The 20,084-nt window shown below is 47.8% G+C and overlaps 1 protein-coding gene across 5 annotated transcripts in view; it reads right to left on the reverse strand.

The window, feature by feature from the left end:
* LOC310870393 (supervillin-like) overlaps window positions 1-20,084 on the reverse strand; it is an 89,494-nt gene that overhangs the window by 42,653 nt on the left and 26,757 nt on the right. For 3 of the 5 annotated variants that reach the window (XM_083781592.1, XM_083781590.1, XM_083781589.1), the window contains exons 6-14: window positions 17,346-18,648; window positions 15,704-15,790; window positions 10,558-12,765; window positions 9,801-10,010; window positions 8,620-8,657; window positions 8,438-8,502; window positions 7,765-7,898; window positions 7,458-7,529; window positions 6,019-6,352 (exon numbers count right to left, since the gene is read on the reverse strand). In XM_083781592.1, the coding sequence (XP_083637718.1) occupies window positions 6,019-6,352; window positions 7,458-7,529; window positions 7,765-7,898; window positions 8,438-8,502; window positions 8,620-8,657; window positions 9,801-10,010; window positions 10,558-12,765; window positions 15,704-15,790; window positions 17,346-18,648 (4,451 nt within the window). The remainder of the gene's footprint in view (window positions 1-6,018; window positions 6,353-7,457; window positions 7,530-7,764; window positions 7,899-8,437; window positions 8,503-8,619; window positions 8,658-9,800; window positions 10,011-10,557; window positions 12,766-15,703; window positions 15,791-17,345; window positions 18,649-20,084) is intronic. The other 2 variants (XM_083781593.1, XM_083781591.1) reach the window with 2 other exon arrangements.

Genomic DNA, 20,084 nt, shown 5'->3' on the forward strand with positions numbered 1-20,084 from the left:
GCGTTGGAGCAGACGTAGCTGTGATGGGCCTGGGAAGAACTTCGGGCCGAGAGTCTGGGTTATGTGGTCGGGAACTCCCTTGTTGGAGCTGTGACGCGGCTCCAGTTCTGGAGGGGTAGCCGAAGGAGTGTTCCGAGGAGAGTCCTGGTCGGCGGGGACCAGGTGGAGGTAGGAATGGAACCAGGAGCGGATGGCGACTGGACCGCTGTTGTTACGAACCCGATGGCGTGCGTGCTGGGCGTGTCGGGTGAGTGAGTGGTTAAAGGGGGCTCATTGGGCTGAGGGAGGTGTTGGAGATGCGGGAACCCAAAGAAAGCGAACAGTGAACTTGGCTTTGAGCGTGGCATTGGTGAGGGGCCTGAATAGCCGGTGCGGAGGATGGAGCTGGTGTGGGTTAGGGTGTGGGGGGTTGGTGTTGGGGAGAAAGGTGTTTTGCCTGTTTGTCAGTGCAGATGGGGCGGGAGTGGGAGCCGCCACAGAAGGTGCATATGTGGAGCAATTTGCATGACGACAGTTCGCAGCCTCCCTCATTGAAATTGTTGCATAGCATTTGTTTGCCGACAAACACCAGCGGGCGGCCGCGCCTGTCTTTGGCCTTGGAGGAAGTGGGGAAGACCTTGCTGGAGGTGGTGACGCTCAGTAGGGGGGGGGGGGACGTAGCTGGTTTGGTGTGCGGCGTGGGGGCGGGGCTCTGGAGCTCTGAAGGTGCAGTGGGTGGTGGGATGAGTGGGGCAGTTGCAGAGACTGCATGATTCAGAGGTTTTACCGGCGAAAATCCTGCAGTATAGCTCCAGCTCGAGGGAGCCCCAGTAGGTGGTGGTGTTGAAGTGTTGGAGTCTGGAGGCGGCCCTGGCGGAGAATTGACGGTGATACTCGTAGAACAAGCTGCCTCCAAACCGTGTGCAAAGGTCCATGCAGATGTAAAGATGATCGTCCAGTTCTTGGCGGCGGGAGGGGAATGAGGTGCATAGAATGTCTCTGTATATTGAAAATGCTAGTACAAACTCAGTGGGTGTGAGGACGGCGGAAGTGGATGGGGAGAGATCTCGGAGGGTGATGGCGATTCCTCCGAGATCTACTGACCGGTGTTGGGCTGTGCTGGCGGAGGGGCGTATGAGGGATGAGAGGTCGATGTCCGTACCTTGTAAGATCTGTGAACGGAGGTGTGAGGGGACCATGGGGGCGTTGAGCGCGATGGCGGATGGCGGGATGGGTGCTGGCGTTGCTGTGAAGAGGGAGAAGGAGGGGGGGGGGGCGGTGGGGAACGCTGGGTGGGGGGGGAGAGAAGACACATTGGTGTGTGGGGCGCTAGGTGCTGCTGGGGGAAAACCTGGGATGGCTGGGGGGAAACCTAGGGGGGATGGGGCTTGATGATTGTACTGAAAGGGGGGGTGGAGGTGGGGTGCTGCCTGCTGGAAATGGGGGGGAGGAACGGGTTGGGCATGGGGGAAAGAACCAGGAGGATATAGTAATGGGGAGGTGTGAGGTGGATGGAAAACGCTGGCCGTGTGGGGGGTGGAGAGAGCTGAGGTGGCTGGAGCTCCTTCAGAGGGGGGGTGGAGAGGGTGGACGTCTGGAGAAAAAGGCTGCTTCTGAAATGTCACGGTGGCCGCGGGACGCTGCGTGGCAGCCTTCCTCTTTCCGCGACGTGGCAGAGCTGCCTGCCGCGTAACGACGCCACCTCTCGGCCGAGCGGGTGCCTGCTGGGCTTCTCCTGGGCTGGGAGGGCGACGCGTGGCGTCACGACGGTGCGACGGACCTGCACTGGCTGGCGAGGCTGGTGTTGTTGTTGTTGTGGTGCTGTTGCTTCGTTGTGGGATGCGGGTGGTCGTGAGGAGGTTGAAGAGGCTTTGTTTTCTGGCGGTTCTGGTGAATGGTATCCCTTTGGCGGTGAGTGCACGCTGGAGTCCGACGACGGTCCAATCCGACATTAACGTCGGCGCCGAGTCATTCGTACCGCGCGAGGAGGCGCCGCGGTGATGTTGCTGGAGAGCTGGGGAGGGAGATGAATCCCCGCGAAACTCCCGGGGTGTCCGGTTGAGATCGGACGCGGCGGGACGAGGAGGTGCCACGGCTGCTGACCTGGAGCCGTGCTGGCTCGGTGGCGTGTTGGGCACGGCATTCGGATCGTCCTGGTGAGTACCGAACATGTCTTCGTTCTCCTCGGCGTGTGCGAAGAGCAACATGTTAAGATCGGGCACCGCGAGTCCTCGGTCAGACATGATAGTAGTTGCTTGTTAGGCTGGCTTGGTGGCAGAGGAAAAATGCTAAGATTTGTCTCTGGTAACGTTAGGGTGTGCGTGTTTACAAGAAACTGGCACAGGGCACTTTTTGACAGTTGAGTTTAAGTACCCACGGTAATGGGCGACGTAGGAGTGGCCAGGCTAGTTGGAAGTGGGTGAGTGGTGGCATGGTTGGCAAGGGCGGAGTATTGGTTGGCAAGGGAGGAGATGGCAGGCAGGTGGGTTGTCTTCTGCTTGGCCAAACCTCCCGAACCTTAGTTGTTCCAACTCCATTAATATCAGAGTTCAACTATACCAGACGCTGTGAATCTCTCGTTTCAATCATTAGGGGGCACGGTGGCAGTCGGTAGCGCTTTTCGCCTCTAGAAGGTCCTGGATTCGATTCCCGCTGGGGACACTGGGCGCTGGGGGCGTGTTCCCCCCTCAGTGCCCATACCTGAGGCGGGGTTGGCGAAATGGCCTTTCTGTGTGGAATTTGCATGTTCTTTTTTTCCAATAATTTGACAGCATGACGGCGAGACCATTTGACTTTTGTGATTCATATATCTGTCACTGATGTGGCCCATCTTTACCTAGACCAGCCATATTTCAATCCAGCCTGCAGTGGCATGTTTAGTCTAGATTGAAATATAATGCATTTTTTATGAAAAATGTGAACTCTAGATGAACATTCAGTTTTGTCGCTACTCAACTTAAGAAACCGACAAAGAAGATATTTTCCATTTCAAAATGATTGGGTTGCAATTTGTGCACTGAACTGTATATTTTCATTCTGCAGTGTAGACATTCAATATCAAAGGCAGATTTGACCTCATTATAATTGTGAGAGAAGCAGTTTTTGTGAAAGGCCAAAAGTGGATACAGCGCAGCATGATGAAACATACAGTGCTAGTTATGTTATATGTATGAGCAAGCTTGTAAGAGCTGCTAACTTGTAGCTGCTATAAAAAGAGGTGCTCTTTTAGAGCCTCCAAAACAAACACAACATGGAGGGGCCTGAGCTCTCAGAAGCAATCATAATGTACATGTCATGTATGTATGTAGCAGTTCATTTCATATAAGAATGACTGGCACTTTTGTTACATTTGTCCTTGTTTTCCCTGTGTTTCTAAAAGGGGCCAAACAAAGGGAAATAGAAACCTTGCGGTACGGGGAGGAATATCGTTTGTGATCTGCTTCCCAAAAACGGATGTCGCTGAAAAATACATTTTGAATTGCTCGCATTGCAGGAAATCTCCTCTTTCCTCATCTTAGCTTTCTAATGGTGGGTATATTATTTGAGCTATTTTCCAAATATTTACATATGTCATAAATAAACATTTTACATCGCAGTGTACATTTTACAGCAGTGGTTCTCAAAATGGTATCCCGGGACCCTCAGGGGTCCCCAGCAAAAGCATCACAATCATTTTAATCAGTTTGATTAGTGTTTGTACCATATAATATAACGAACCACGGCCAGGTCTACTTTAAAAACGTGCTTTCAAGTATGGCTCATCTGTACTCATGAGACTCCTGTATAGCCTACAGTTTACATAATGGGGTGAAAACTAGTGGACTAGTGTCCTCGGGTACGGAATGACATTCCTAATCATGTGAAAGCTGAGCATGCGAGGGAGCGGAGAGGGCAGGATGTCAGTCGTACTCAGGCAAGGTACGAAGCAATCATACTTAATATGGAAAGAAGCCCTGGAAGCTTCCCCAAGCGACGCATGGCAGCATGAACAATGGTCACTACAGCATGAATACAACTTAAGGCGTGGTGATCTTACATGTTCCTCCTCTTAGATGACCTCTTACATAGCAAAGATGTAACTGTCGGCTCTGCATCCTGCATGTGGACAGTCACCACTGATTTAATTTGTAATGTATTGTTCAGTCGTATGTCTCACACGGTAGATATTGTGATATAGTGTTGCCTCCACTGTGAAGTTTAACTTGTCGGTGATGATTCGGGATGCCCTGTCATCTGCTGGTATTGGTCTACTATTGTATCAAGTCCAGAGTCAACACGGCCATCTATCAGGATATTTTAGAGCATGATAAGCTTCACGGAGATGCAGATTTTTCTTTCCAGCTCGATTTGGCACCTGCCCACAATACCAAAACTACTAGTGCACTGATGTACACCGGTTAAAATAACCGAACTGCAAGTCAAGATTGAAAATTGGCTATTTCCGTGACGAGACGCCATGTACGACAACATATACATCTGGCTTAACCAGCAAAGCATAGTCGAGGTGAGGTCATTACAGTTTACTGACATTCCACACTCGTTTTCTCAGAATGGATGCTGGTTAGAGCAGAGTTTCACGGCCCACCCACCGGACTTAACAGAAGTGGTCAGATGGGGAGGCCACGTGCATTTTCAGAGCATGTTTACTTACTAGTGATCAATCAATCAATTGATTCATGTAACATGTAACATATTGTATGTTAAGTTTATATTCATCGGTATTACAGAGAAAACATATTTTTTAGAAGAATAGTACATAGTAATAATAATAATAAAATTAGAGCTGATCAGATGTTAGTTACTGGGTCTTGGGAGACTATGCACTATAGGCTACAGTGCTGAAAAGCCAATAGTCCACAAAAAATGGGAGTACTTCTTCCATCACAGTCTGACTGTCAGTCAGTACAGGCTGCACAGAGGACAGCATCCTCCAGGCAGTACAGTACAGTATAGTCATAGTGCACCGAAGAAAAAGGAAAACATCCTTGCTGCTGCAGTAAAATGTTACTGACCTGGAAGTGGACAGCCTCTAGCTGAGGGGCTAGCCCAATAAGAAGCTTCCATACTACTGTAGACGTTCAGCACGGTGGTGGAAACGTAATGGATCGTGAAGAGGCAAACAGCGAGCTCGCTGAACACACAGCGAGTTATGAACCGGCAGTGACCAAATGAGGTCACACAGCCTCAGAGCTACACCGGAGTCACACTGTCACTGTGTTTTCTTTTGTAACACTGTGAGGATTTGAGTGTATAGTGAACACTGCAGTGCTTTTTGTAACATTGTGTTTTTTTTATCCCACAATTTTGCTACCCATTTGTTGTGTCAATTATCTAATGTAATCCTGGGCGTTACACTTCCTCTGACAACCTGGGGAGAGCAACAGACTGACCTCATGCTTCCTTCTATGCATGAGGAGTCCAAGCCACTTCTTCTCACCTGAAGGGGGGGGGGGGGATTTCCCCGGTTGGATGTAGCGCGTGCCGCGTGGCTGGAACACGTTATTCCAACCACTACTTACCCTAGGGGACACGGGGAGATCATGCAAACTCCACATCTGCCTGTACGTTTTAACTGTATGTCTATCTTTTTGTTTCATCTTATTTTTTGTTTCATTAAAATCCAGTATTATGTAGTGTGTATTGTGCTACTGTTGTTGTCAGTGGAGTCTTATGCAGATCTGCTGTACCAACATTTTACTGCTTGAACCTCTAGGCGTGACAATCCTCTAGTTTTATGACAAATGAAACCCTGTTGATTCTCCTCTGATTAATTAGACTGAAGTTTCAACACTGTTAGTTCACTGCTCAACATTGCACCTGCACTTTGCCGATCTTAATTATGTTGACTCTTTCTAGTTTAATTTCCCCCCCCATTTTTTCTCTTGATCAAAACCATGGTGAAGGCTCCAGGTTAGGTCACAAGCAAGGTGGCTAAGATGTCGTAGTGATGCTCCTCTGTTTGCTTGTTTGATTTGAATGAGCATTGGTCATTGTCGCCGTAATCTGCCCTATACATGTAGATCAGTGAAATGAGTGTACCTGCTCCACCTCTCCCTGGGTGATGGGTTGGGTCTGGAAGCGTGTGTTGGCCCTGCGTTGGCGGGTGTCCCCCCTGGACGCGGCTCCGACCGCGGCTTCAGCCGCAGCCACGGCCACGGCCCCGGCTTCGGCCCCGGGCCCCTCCGAGAGCCGGTTGAACAGGGCCATCTTCTCGGACAGACTGAGCGTGGACAGGTCAGGCTCGTCTGGGTTGGGTTTCTGCCCGTCACCCGGTCCTTCTTCCGCCCCCCCTGGGCCTGGAAGGGGTGGCGGCTCTACGTTCTCCTTCTCCGGGTCCTGGGCCCCTGCGTCAGGCTGGGAGGACGAGTGGAGGCTGCATGGGGAGTGAAATGAGACCGGAGTTTAGGGTCCATTTGTGGGTCACGGACACATTTTCATGGGTGCCTTTTTTCATGAATTAAAAACCAATTGAATGATTTTTGTGTTTCAGTAATTTCATGAAGAAATAAAAGAAAATTCAAAGAAATTAGAAAACAAATGTTAATAAGTAGTGACAATAGCTGATCTACAATAGCTAGCTACAATCTCACAAAGTGGCACGAAGCGACACGTTGTGGAACTTGTAGATCTGCTGTTTTCACTAGTTTAGGTCCCGGGGCCAAACGTCTAATTTCTGAAGCAACTGTACAGATATGTTTAAATGTATGTAAACGAATGTTCATTTAATTAAATTCTTTCATTTTGTGTCATTTAAAAGAAAAACACACTGGTATAGTCATGCAATGCATTGGACTGTGGTTGGTTTGTTATGTTTAACCTTGGTCACTAAACACAATTGGAGGCGTACAAAGCCAGCAACCCTGAGAGCTTTAACCAGCTTGGCCTTTGGCCTTTCTATACAATATCTGATCCTTGTCATCATCAATTAATTTCCATTTAACCCTGGCGTTTTCAGAAAAAGCAGATATATAAGCTCACAGCGGGTCGCAATGCAAGTGTGCGCTTGTGGATCAGCTGCCTATGCTATTTTGTTGTATGACCAAGCATATAGGCCTTAAAGTGGTTAATGAGCTATTGTGTAGACAACACCTTCATCCCTCTATAAGGAGTAAATGGCTATTCCTGGTAAAGAAGCTTACATTTGAGCCAACACAAATTGGAAGTAATGTGAGCTGGGTGAAGTAAAGCACATTGCCCAGCAGAGGGGAGTATAGTAGAATAAAATGGAAGCTGCACAACGCAAACAGATATCAGTGCAGAAATGTAATATGAACATGGACCCAGTAGCACATAACGAGGTGGGTAAAGGCTTAGGAGCAGGAGGAGGCATGAGGCAGCCCGACCATGCATGTGAGCGCGTACGCACACACACACACACACACACACACACACACACACACACACACACACACACACACACACACACACACACACACACACACACACACACACACACACACTCTCCAGGTCAGTTGTACCTGAAGGTGTTGGCTAGAGCAGGACTGGATGCACGTGCTACAGCCACAGGTTGTGAAGACATGGCAGGGTCACTTTATAGTGTCATGCACGCACACATGCACACACGCACACACACACACACACACAAGAAGAAGACGAGCAACACGAGAACAGAGGAAAAAACACACTGAGGAAGATGACAATGATTAGGAAGAGAAGAGAAGAGAAGAGAAGAGAAGAGAAGAGAAGAGAAGAGACTGAAATCGAACCTAAACTGAAAACGCTAAGGTAAAACAAGTGAAAGTACTACATTGGTGTGACACCTACGAGGCAGTGATGTTGTCCACCTCCTTGTTGGTGACAGGCTGTGTGTGTGAGCGGTCCTGCACTCTCCTCAGGCGCCTCTCCACCGCAGCGTTGCGAGACCGAGGCTTTGGCACGTCAGACGTCCTCTCCAGTTCCTGGAAGGACAAAAGACATGTTGCAATATACTGTAAATGCAAACAGCAAGGCAGTAAATAAAACATCTACTGATTCGGGTCTTGCAACAGACACCCTCCTCCAGGCGACCCGGCCAATTAAGGCTGATCAGACCCGGCCTGTGTCCAAGTTGCATGCTAGAGCCCCCACTGTCGCTTGGGGGTTCAGAACTCGAGCTACAGCCTCGGTGGAACTCGAGGCTGAATTTAAACCCTCCTTGCTAGTTGTACTACAGTCTGTAGCTTTTGGGTTCCTCCTCACAGAAGAAGTGCTTTGGGCTGTCAACCCTCTCCACCCCAGGTCGCCGGCAAATATCGCTGGCAAATATCTCTGTGAGATATAATTACAAAGATAGCCTACAGTAGAGTATTGATACTACAGCATAGAAATAGTTAGCCTGCCATTAAAGTTATTATTAATTAATTTAATTATTAATTAATTTTATGTTACTGTTTCCCCCTAAAATACGACTGGGGAGCACTCACTAACGTTATAACAACATGACGCCCCGGTTGCGTACCCTGAACAGTGATCTCTTCGCTGCCACGCTCATCTTGGCTCTCTCGTCGAGTGTTTCCTCACCCACTGGAAAAGAAAAATATATAAAAAGGTTAGAAACTTAAGGAGGACATTTAAGTTAAGTTGATTATGATTTGACTTATGTGCATCAAACATGAAGAAGTTGACAAAGACAGGACTTGCTTTCAGTATCCTGCAGCTGGGTGGGACTCAAACGGGACCTGATGGGGAGACATGAAAAGTAAACCACAGCATGTGAATGATTGAACCCTCATCACCATTAATCCTGAAATCATAAAACCACATAAACCCATTAAGCCCTGAGATCGATTCTGAAGAACCCATGCTATACATCGTTGCTAGCAGGCAGAAACCTTGTATCTACATATTTTAACTTTATCTAGTCTATGGGATTTTTTATGTTTGGTTTTAGAGCACAGTCCACAGCTTTTTGTGTAGGGTACAAAATGACGACACAAGACACCATGTGGCTGGTGGTTGCCCCTCACGTCGAGTGTGATTTTATTTAGTAAAGGAATGCCTTACTTGATCATAGTACAGCGTCGCACAAAAGCATGATCAAATGAAACAGGTCCACAAGCTCAAAATAAAGCGCAAAGCGACATGTTTTGAGCTTGTAGATCTGCTACTTTTGATGCTTTGGATTTTGAATTTGAATCCTGAAAACATATGACATAATGTATGATGGGAATGGGAATGGGAAAGCACTGGGAAAGCACTACAATGTAGTGCTTTCCCATTTTTAATGGATGAAGCCCTTTGGATAGAATCCCTTCCCTGTGACCTCTGTACAATTCAGAATTATATGAAGGTGAATGTACATAATATACTGGCTACGCATGTCTTGTTGTACAGTAGGTCCTCAGCGGCTGGTCCGAAGCTTTGAATGTGAATTCTTGTTATCCTGTTATCTTTTGTCACGGGACATGCCTCTTATTGTCAATTATTATTGTCATTCCTGCACCTACGTTATTATGGGACCTTTATGTGATGAACAAAGCAATTCTGATTTCAATACAAACAGATTTGAACCTTTATGGGCGTCTGGTACTGAAAGCACCATAATGTGAAATACATAATGTCTCATCACCCTTGTAACCACTATTAGTTATTTTACAAAGTTATTTTATTCTACTTTATTGCACATAATTCAGGCTTGTTTAATCAAAATCATTATAATAATGTTGATGAAACTAGCTTGGAATATTATGGACCTCTATAGGAAGCGCAATTATATAACATATGCCTGTCAACCAACGAATGCTGTGTACGGTGAGTGACAAATCCCAGTAGAACAATAAAGTGGATTTTGAAATAACATGGGTTTGGTCCTGCAGGTCTACCTATCAGACTCCAGGCGCTCTGCTGATGTGATGGGCTGCGTCCGATGCCTCTCGGACGTGCGACTGTCCCCCGGGGTGATGTAACGGCGAGGTCTCCTCGCACCCCTGTCCTGGTCCCTGTCCTTGTCCCGGTCCCTGTCCCGGTCCCTGTCAGTTCCACTGGCCGCTGGATCCACCTCCATGGCTGATAGATCTGCCTTCGTAGTCTCCCTTGTGAAGGAGAACATGTGCCAATTTGGACAGGGATGGACAAGACGACACAGGGAGAGTGAGAGAACTATTAGCATCTTGTCATTTCGGGGACTTCACTGGAAATGGACAGAAGTTTACGATGGAGATTATTCAGACCAAGCACAGCTTAGGTTATTCTCATGGTATGCTGCATGAGCGTTTCACAGCAAACCCCTATAGTCAATAGTTGTTAGACACTCACATCAACATGCAGCAGAAAACAACTGCCAAAAAGATTGAGTTGCTGGCGGAAAGTATGGTTCTTATTATTTCCCTGTGCTTTGTAATCACAATTATTAATCATGATTAGTGGTTCCAATTAGAGGACTGGTGAATAGAGGAACACAACTGCTCATTGGATTTATGAAACTCAGATATGATTTCTAATATCAAATATGTTACAATTATTAATTGTGAAAACAAAAAAAAACTGTGACTTGTTGTATTCATGCGGAATTAATTGTGCGGTCATGAGGGTTAGCCAGCAGTCAGCGAGACCAGACAGTGTCCATGCCATGAGACCTACAGCTCAGGTTTCCGGTTGGCATTCTCCAGGTAGGAGTGTCGGAGCTGTGCCACTGATATCCTGGTATCCAGGGCACCCACCTCCCCATTGGACACCCCTCCGTCCCTGGCAAGTTGCCCTGCTGCCGCTACCTCTCGGCTGGCTGCTACTGCCATACTCCGGTACATAGCGGAGCGCTGGTTGACTCCTACATCTGACATGGAGCGAGTTCGGATCTTAGGCTTCATCTCCACGGTCCTGTGTCGGGCCTGGCGTACAGAGGGATCCTTCTGGAGGTAGACAGCTGAGTCAGATATATGTTGACCTGGGGACTCTTGTTGCTCACGCTGCTGCTGATGCCTTTGAGGTTCATACTCCTGCTGTCTTTGGGGCCCTTGTTGCCTTTGAAACTCTTGCTGATGTATTTGGGCCTCAAGTTGTCTTTGGGCCTCAAGTTGTCTTTGGGCCTCTTGCTGATGTCTTTGGGCCTCAAGTTGTCTTTGGGCCTCTTGCTGATGTCTTTGGGCCTCAAGTTGTCTTTGGGCCTCTTGCTGATGTCTCTGGGCCTCAAGTTGTCTTTGGGCGTCTTGCTGTCTCTGGGCCTCAAGTTGTCTTTGGGCGTCTTGCTGTCTCTGGGCCTCAAGTTGCCTTTGGGCGTCTTGCTGTCTCTGGGCCTCTTGCTGATGTCTCTGGGCCTCAAGTTGTCTTTGGGCCTCTTTCTGTCTTTGGGCTTCTTGTAGTCTTTGGGCCTCTTGTAGTCTTTGAGCCTCCTGTAGTCTTTGGGCCTCTTGTAGTCTTTGGGCCTCTTGTAGTCTTTGAGCCTCCTGTAGTCTTTGAGCCTCCTGTAGTCTTTGAGCCTCTTGTTGCCTTTGGGCCTCTTGTAGTCTTTGAGCCTCTTGTAGTCTTTGAGCTTCCTGCAATCTTTGAGCCTCAAGTTTTCTTTGGGCCTCAAGGTGTCTTTGGGCCTCAAGGTGTCTTTGGGCCTCTTGCTGACTTTGGGCCTCAACTTGTATTTGGACCTCTTGCAGATGTCTTTGAGCATCGTATTGTGTTTCAGCCTCTTGTCTTTGGGCCTCTTGCTGTCGTCTTTGAGATTCTTGCCGATATCTTTGAGACTCTTGATGTATTTGAGATTCTTGATGTCTTTGAGCCTCTTGTTGGGGCTCTTGCCAAAGTCTTTGGACCTCGTGTTGCCTTTGGTGCTCTTGTTGATCTCTCTGGGGCCTGTACTGTTGTTCACTCTGGGACTGTTGGTGATGTTCGGTTTTATATGGTTGTCTTTTGGGGTCAAATTGTTCAGCCTGGGGCTCATATTGTTCATGCCTTTGGGACTCTTGTTGATACCTTTGATGCTCGTATTGCAGGTGTCTTTGGGGTTCTTGTTGCTGCATATGGGACTCAAATTGGTTCGGCCCTTGAGATTCATATTGCTCCTTTTGAGGGTCGTACTCCAGCTGCCTTTGCAGGGCTTGTTGTTGTCTATAGGGTTGTTGATATTTTGGCTCTTCCTGGTGCCCAAGTTCAGTGGCTTGTTGCTGCCTGAGCTGATGGTGTGGGGAGGAGTGAGAGGGCACCACAGACATAAATTCTCTCTTCTCTGGGCTGTCATGGCTGGACATGGGTTGCTCTCTCCCTTTTTCCCTGAGCCTCTCTCTCCCCCTCTCCACGGGCCTCTCCTTGTCCCAGTCTTCGTCCACTCTGCTCCTCCTGCTCCCGCTATCATCAGAGGTCTCCCACTCCATCTCCTCATGCTGGCCCCTCTGAGGGTCATCCACGCTCTTCTGCCTGCGGCGAATCTCAGAGGGCAGCACAGCCTTCCGGCTCTTCAACAGTCCCTCCGTGTGGCCCTCCTCCTTCAGGGCCTGCTTGGCTTCTCTATTGGTGGCGAAGATTTGGTCTGCACTCACTCTCCTCCTCGGGGGGGCCTCTGGAGATGCAGTCAACTTAGCGGAGGAGTTTTCCGTAGCAGGCATGTTCCTGTATGACTGGGGATCCTGTGAGGGGATGGAGAGGTGGGTCTTGGTTGCTTCTGAGGGAAGGTATTCTACTTGTCCATGTGCAGGCTGGTACCCAGGGCTGGGCTGAGATTGGGGAACAGTCCTTTGGTAGCTAGGGTGCTCTGAGCGATGTGGTACGTTCCCCTGTCTATTGGCCCCTTGCCTGTCTGGACTCCACTCTGGGGGCTTTTGTACGGTTTCATCCCTGGACATTCTTTCTCTGACTCGAATTCTTAAAATGGGAGGAATGGATGAGTGAGAATGGGATCATGGGTTGAATTAAGACAACATTCTCCAACATACTCTGAAATGGGAGATGGCTCAATATCATCAAATGCAGTAGATATTGATTCTGGAATGTAATTAATCTCAGCTCATTAATCGTTTTCACATAAAAATAGAAAAACACAACATGCTGATGTTCATGATATAATACAATACTGTAAGGGGACCAAGGTGAACTCTCTGAGACAAGGTCAAGTATCAGCATGTGCTGGGTTTAAAATTGAACCTCAGATCAGAACGGCCTCGGCTCTGATGTCCTCAAACCAAAAGGTAAGCCAAACTATTTTAATCTTTGCCCCTTTGACCCACAGGAACTGATGGACGCATTAATCTGATTGCAGGTTACTAAGCTGGATGTAATTGATGGACCGCTGCTTCATTTGACCTGGCAGAGAGGTGTAAATAATGCTCACGCTTCTTGAGAACACATGTTTCTATTGCAGGTTAGCAGTAGCAGCTGAATGGGCCACACAGCAGGTAGAAGGAACTCATTGACAGAGTGGACTACTAGTGGAGTCAATAAGATACAACAGCAGTGACAACACAGAAAAGTGTGTGGGGAAGAATTAATTGGCATAACGACTAAATTGGGGAGAAAATGGGTTAAAATAATTGGCTACTCTAATTGTTATTATTATTTTGAATACATTTAAAAAGGATATTCAAGACATGTCCAAACCGTAACTAGGATTAAAATTAAACTATTCGATCTTTTAATATACAGTCATGCAGTTTACAAGGTTTCCATTTCCAATTACACAGCCACACATCCACATAGCTCAAAAGTTGGCTATGGACAGTATACCAACCAACTCTCACACGGACCACTTAACGAGGCAGTGATGCAGTATCTGGGTCATGTTCTGGTCCAAAAATATAGGCCAAATGACCCTTTCCCTTCTGGGTACAGAGGCTCATGGTGGACAGAAAAGCTGCTTTGGCTTTCTGTAGACCCCACGTCTGAGAGCCCACCGTCAACCTGCCACTTGCAGTACACTGAAACAGAACGTCATTTCAACAGGCAACGTGTCTTATGCAACAACATTGGCAATTGCATTCACAGCGTCCCAAAGCAAGAGGATGTAATATCATACGGGGTTAACAAGCTGCGTTGTACAGCGGGGGCCCAACTTGGAGGGGGAGGGGGAGGGGGGGGGTTGTGTGAACCACCTCAGTTGACAAGTGCTGAGTCTGTAGGACTCAACAATATCTAAACACATTGGTATTGGGAAAAAATAAAATAGAAGAAACATTTAGAGGAGTGTTTCCCAAACAGTGGGCCCGGGGACCCCCCCCCAATTTTTTTTTTTTTTTAAACAATTAACAATTAACACAAGAAATTAGCCAATCTACAAGTGCCTGTGAGCTTGTATTTTCACCATTACTGAAATAGTAATTTATAATGTTTGTTTTGTTGTCTTTTTGTTTAGGTCCAGAGGAGAGACCAAATGTATATTTTGGGTCTGGAACTAAAAATGGAGGGAGGTAGGGAACCCCTGATTTAGAAGGTCAACCAGCTCTGTTTCCTCTAGCTGTCTTGTTGCCAGGCAACATCATCTAGTGGTATGAGCCATATTGGCGTGAGCTGCATGTTTCACAGGGAGAGCTCTGTCAGTACAGAGTGCTTGACTCAAATACAATCTGAATCTGATATCAAAGTTAACATGCTGCTCTATTTTGTTTCTATCGGGCAGAAACCTCTTATCTCTATGTTTTTTTTAATAATTATTATTTTTATTTTGTAAATTAACACCCTACTCATACTACAGGGAACTATGACGTACTGTACTATATATTTATATATTCTTATTACTATAGTATACCATACATTATATACACTATGAAATATATAAGTATACTAACCATATCATATATTATTAGTAGACCATTATTGGTAAATCACACCACATATTATGTACTAGATAAGTATAGTGAACCATATCATATATATTATACCATTATTATTATTGTTATTATTATTGTTATTGTCATTATTATTATTAGTATTAACTACAATTGTTATTAGAATACATATACTGTATATATATATATATATATATATATATATATATATATAATATATATATGAATGTGTGTAGATGAATGTATATACCTATGGACAACATGAATGTATGCACTGTGTAGGCAGATACCTGTAGATCTGCTACACCTGCACAAATGGACTCCAGGGGTAGGGCACGACAAGCCTATGGCTTCTCCCTAAAACCAAGCCCTTTTCGGATCGGACAGGACATGAGCTACGAACACACAAAAAAAAAGATGGAAACTATATGTGCTATCTATGAACTGTATGTCCTCCTTCCGAAAATAAACTGAACTGAACTGAACTGAACTGAACAGCACTGCGTCACACAAAAGTAGCGGATCCACAAGCTCGATATCGCGCCACATTTTGAGCTTGTACATCTGCTACTTTTGATATACTATTTGGACATATGAGGTTTCCACCTGACAGAGACAATGTATAGCTAAAATGAAAGAAGACACTGATGCTTTCTGCAGATGATTTAATGGGTTAATACTCTCTTCAAACCTAAACAGCTACTGTCCAATATAATCCATCTACTCCTCAGCTCCCATCTATGAGTGTCCCTCTGAGAGACGTTCCTGAAATCAACGTGGTTAAACAAAGTTACACAAGCATGACAACAATTAGGGAGAATTGGTCATTTGGAAGAACCGCAAACCCAATCTGCAATCCGGAGGTGAACACCTGTTAACAGGGAGCAGCTACAGCCATTAATATTAGGGAATATTATTTCAAAATGGGAAATATTACTGGATAGTTATATGGGAGATCTATTGGGAAGAGTTAGCCAGATCTTCACGCATCATCCAGCACATTCCAAAAGGTGAAAATATACCTGGAAGCAGGCCAGCTGATGACTGTCTGCGCGTCACGCTCTGAGTCTGTGTCCAGAGACCAGTCGCTCTGTGACAGCGCTGCTAAGCTACGGTACAAGACAATGTGGTCGACATGTCAAACTGATGCAAATCTGATTGTTCTTTACAGGTTCAATGCAGTATGTTCATCATTATGAAAAGCTGTTTAGATGTTTATATGAAAGCCACTCTGGCTTTGATTGTGTAGTATATAAGGTCCAGTTAATCTTCATGTCTTTATGTATGGAGAAACTCTCTAAAAAGGGACAGTATATATCTGTACCAATTCCAGATCAATTTCTAAATCGGGGCTACCTCTTGGGACCAGCTAAGAAACCATGATATATCTTCATAATGTCACGTGTGGCCTATAGTGTGACAGACCCGTGGGACGCTCAGTCTAGAAATGATCCCACCACCAGACCACTGGCAGGCAATGGTCAGCAAGCTAGTGGACATGTTCTGACTCTCTGAAGTTAAGGTTAAATAACACTGAATTCAGTGTAATTGCCTGTGAAATGTGTCACCACCACCACTCACTAGTGAAAATGATACCTGGTCCTGTTGTGCATATAGTGCTCAACTGAGGCTCCATGTAGCTGTGAGAGATATTTTAACCAGCAGGCACTGGCGTACTTTACTGCAGTATTGCAGTAACACGGCCCACAAAGTGCACTGGGTTTATTTGAACGTTTAATAGTTTGTTTAAGCATTAGTCTTCCTTCTGGGACAGTATGTACCTATGATGATACTGAACGTAGAGAGAAGATATACTATAGCGATGAAATGAGGTGGATTTTTAGTCTTAGCGATTAAACTATTGTAACAACCATAAATCCTTTCACAACCCACGGCCTGCGTGTTCGGCACGAATCACAGATGACTCCAAAGATCAGCAGCAAACACTAAATCTGTAGCCGGTTTGTGCAGTAGTCAAGAAGTAGGAACATCATTGGTGGTGTGGAAACTAAGGTAGCGAGGCTAAACGGAGTGAGTTTAAATGGGCCTTTCAGTGAAACAGCCCCCCTCTTAAAGATGGCATAGTTTATAGTATTATATAGTTAGTTAGCCATAGTGATACCGTATGCTCAGAATTCCTGTACACTGATTCTCAACGTCTGGTACGGGGCCCACCAGGGGCCTTACGCGTCTGTATTAACTGAGAGCGCAGCAGCGCACACAACTAGACCCTCAAGTGAAATTAACCCTGACCGTGTAGATTGTGGTCCCATGAAAGATTACAAATATTTGAACGGTCTCTGAGTTACAGACAGTCCCTGTAGGCACACTGGACGCGTCAGGAGCGTCAGAAGAAGCTGAAGCCCTTCTTCTTCGTGGGGTTTTTAGACAGCTGGTGGATGGAAAAGAAGCTCTACCTCCGCCGACGACTGCCGCGGAGAAGAGCGTTTCCGGGAATCTGGCCGTTGCGGCAGTCAGGCGCGGAGGTGGACCTTCTTTTCCATCCACCAGCTGTCTAAAAACCCCACGAAGAAGAAGGGCTTCAGCTTCTTCTGACGCTCCTGACGCGTCCAGTGTGCCTACGGGGAGTGAGAAACAGTGTCCTAATAATAGGCCTACGGCTACGCTGAGTGTCAGTTACAGTTAACCCTGTGTAGAACTCACCCCTGTCTGTTGAGGATGCTCTGGGCCTGCTGCTCGATGAACAGGTCCCCGGGGGAGATGCCGTAGCGCGTGGAGGGCAGGGACGCACGGCGGGCCGCACGGGGTGAGCTGGGCACCGCCACCATGCTGTAGTCCCTAGCGGAGGCCGGGGCGCCGGGGCTTTGCTCCTGGGGGGAGGAGGAGGAGGGGGGGTGCTGCTGCTGCTCCACAGGTCTGTTCCTGGAAGCAGCCGCTGAGCGCCCCTCCGGGGCACCTCCCCCTCCTCCCCCTCCTCCACGCCGCTGGTTCTCCATGTTCATGGCCCGCTCCTGCTCCGTGAACCTGCTGGGCCGTTCCTGTTGCGTCAGTGGAGGCGTGGCTTGGGTCGTGTGGTGGTGATGGTGGGGGGCGGCCGCGGCAGGATCGTTGCCGGGGTCCGCCGGGTGAGTCCGCATGTAAACCTTGCCCACCCCCGAGCTGTACGGCTGTGCCCTCTGCTGTTCTTTCCCCGGCTGCTGCTGCTGCTCCACCGCCACCGACGTCCGTTCCCGTCTGTCTCGGTGCTCCCGCCTTGCAGGGGGGTCCCGTCGCTCCGGGGTGTCTGACTCATGGTGTTCCCGTCTGGCAGGGGGTTCCCGTCGGTCGGGGATGTCTGACTCACGGTGCTCCCGCCTGGCAGGGGGATCCCGTCGGTCGGGGGTGTCTGACTCACGGTGTTCCCGTCTGGCAGGGGGTCCCCGTCGGTCGGGGGGGTCTGACTCGCGGTGTTCCCGTCTGGCAGGGGGATCCCGTCGGTCGGGGGTGTCTGACTCGCGGTGTTCCCGTCTGGCAGGGGGGTCCCGTCGGTCTGGGGGGTCTGACTCGCGGTGTTCCCGTCTGGCAGGGGGGTCCCGTCGGTCGGAGGTGTCTGACTCACGGTGTTCCCGTCTGGCAGGGGGTCCCCGTCGGTCGGGGGGGTCTGACTCGCGGTGTTCCCGTCTGGCAGGGGGGTCCCGTCGGTCCGAGGTGTCTGACTCACGCCGGGGGCGGTATCGCGGTGTGTAGTCCGTGTCCACCTCCTGGTCCAGGAGGATGCCGTAGCGCTCCGAGAGCTGCCGGCGGCGCTCGGCCTTGTAGCGGGCGATGCGCTCGGCCTTGGAGCTGAGCGCTGCGGCGTCCAAGGGGACAGTCCTGGGGGTCGTGGGGGCGGCGGACAAGGTGACCGGTTCGACGTGGACGGCGGACGGTTCGGGGCGGCCTCCTCCGGCCCTGAGCTTGGACGAGCGGTCAGGGGACGACACCTGCATCTGGGGGGCTTCCATCTCCTCTCGATTGTAGCGCCTCACTGTGGGGACAGGCGGGGAACACAAATAAACTAATGATATTATTTGTAGCATTATCTGCAAAATGAGGAAGACCCAAAGTGCATCGAAACACTGTCTTATTTGAATAAAAGGTTCTAGCTGCAAGCTGGAGACAGTGTGCAGGTCAGTTCAAACCGAGTCAGGGTGCTGAAACAGTGCATGCTGCATGGCCAACTGAAAGACTCTGCTGCACTAAATGGAACAGAGCCTTTATTTGTGTCATTGGTAACAGATGATGATGTACTATTTACGGTAAGTCGATATCCCTGTCGTGAAAAAGGTCTTTATTATACTGTACGCAAGGGATCCCATTATTATTATACATAACATTATTTATGTTATGAAGCCAGCCTTAACATCATGTTAAACGCTAAATTTGCCATTATAGATTAAACGTAGTGGATGGACCATGAATAATAATGGTTGAGGCAAATGCACACGGTAACTTTGTAAAGGGTAAATCTTTCCTACTTTTATCTTTTTGTTCTCCCTTTCTCCCTTTCTTTCTTTAGACGGAAACTTTGGAAAAGGTTGTTTTTTCCAACTTGTATCTTTTCTCCCCTTTCTTTCTTCTTTTTGGCTGAGCAAGCACTCTTCCCCATGCAGCATGGCCCTCCATGCAGCATGGCCCTCCATGCAGCATGGCCCTCCATGCAGCATGGCCCTCCATGCAGCATGGCCCTCCATGCAGCATGGCCCTCCATGCAGCATGGCCCTCCATGCAGCATGGCCCTCCATGCAGCATGGCCCTCCATGCAGCATGGCCCGGGCTCTCTCAAAGCCACATACTTTCATACTTGGTGGTGCTGATTACATCAGCCTTGTTCTGGTGCAGCTCCACTACAGAAGAGAACGGTGTCCTTGTTTCCACATGTCACTTGTTTCTCAAACAAAGGGTTGGGAAAAACGTTTGGGTCGCGGACACATTTATTTAAAAAAAATCTAAAATTGTGGGAAAACAATTAATTTTTTTCAGAAAAGAATTATAAAAAATCCATACATTTGTAAAATTTGAATTAGTGAAGTTATACAGTAGCATATCTACAAGCTCACAACATGTTGCATCGTTGTGAGCTTGTAGCTCATCTATTAAATTATAAAGCGGTTCATTCATAATACGCGTTTTGTGAAGTTGGGTCCAGGGGAGACATCAAATTAATCTTTTGGGTCTCAGCTGAAAACATTTGTAAACCACTGAACTAGATCCCAGTGCCATGATGCCATCCTGATCTTGCAGTGCAGCATGCCATGTCACACACCATGGAAGTGGTTAATGCTTTACCACCATCGCCGTCTGTATGAAGACTAGGCCACTGTATCTCAACATCGGGTACTGGTCTGTAACTCTGAGAGTGTACAAATGGAACCAAACGGACCCCTAAATTAACACTGATGATTTGACAGTGTATATTGGGAG

This window comes from Protomyctophum parallelum, assembly GCF_964188405.1.
Source record: "Protomyctophum parallelum genome assembly, chromosome: 14".
Classification (NCBI taxonomy): domain Eukaryota; kingdom Metazoa; phylum Chordata; class Actinopteri; order Myctophiformes; family Myctophidae; genus Protomyctophum; species Protomyctophum parallelum.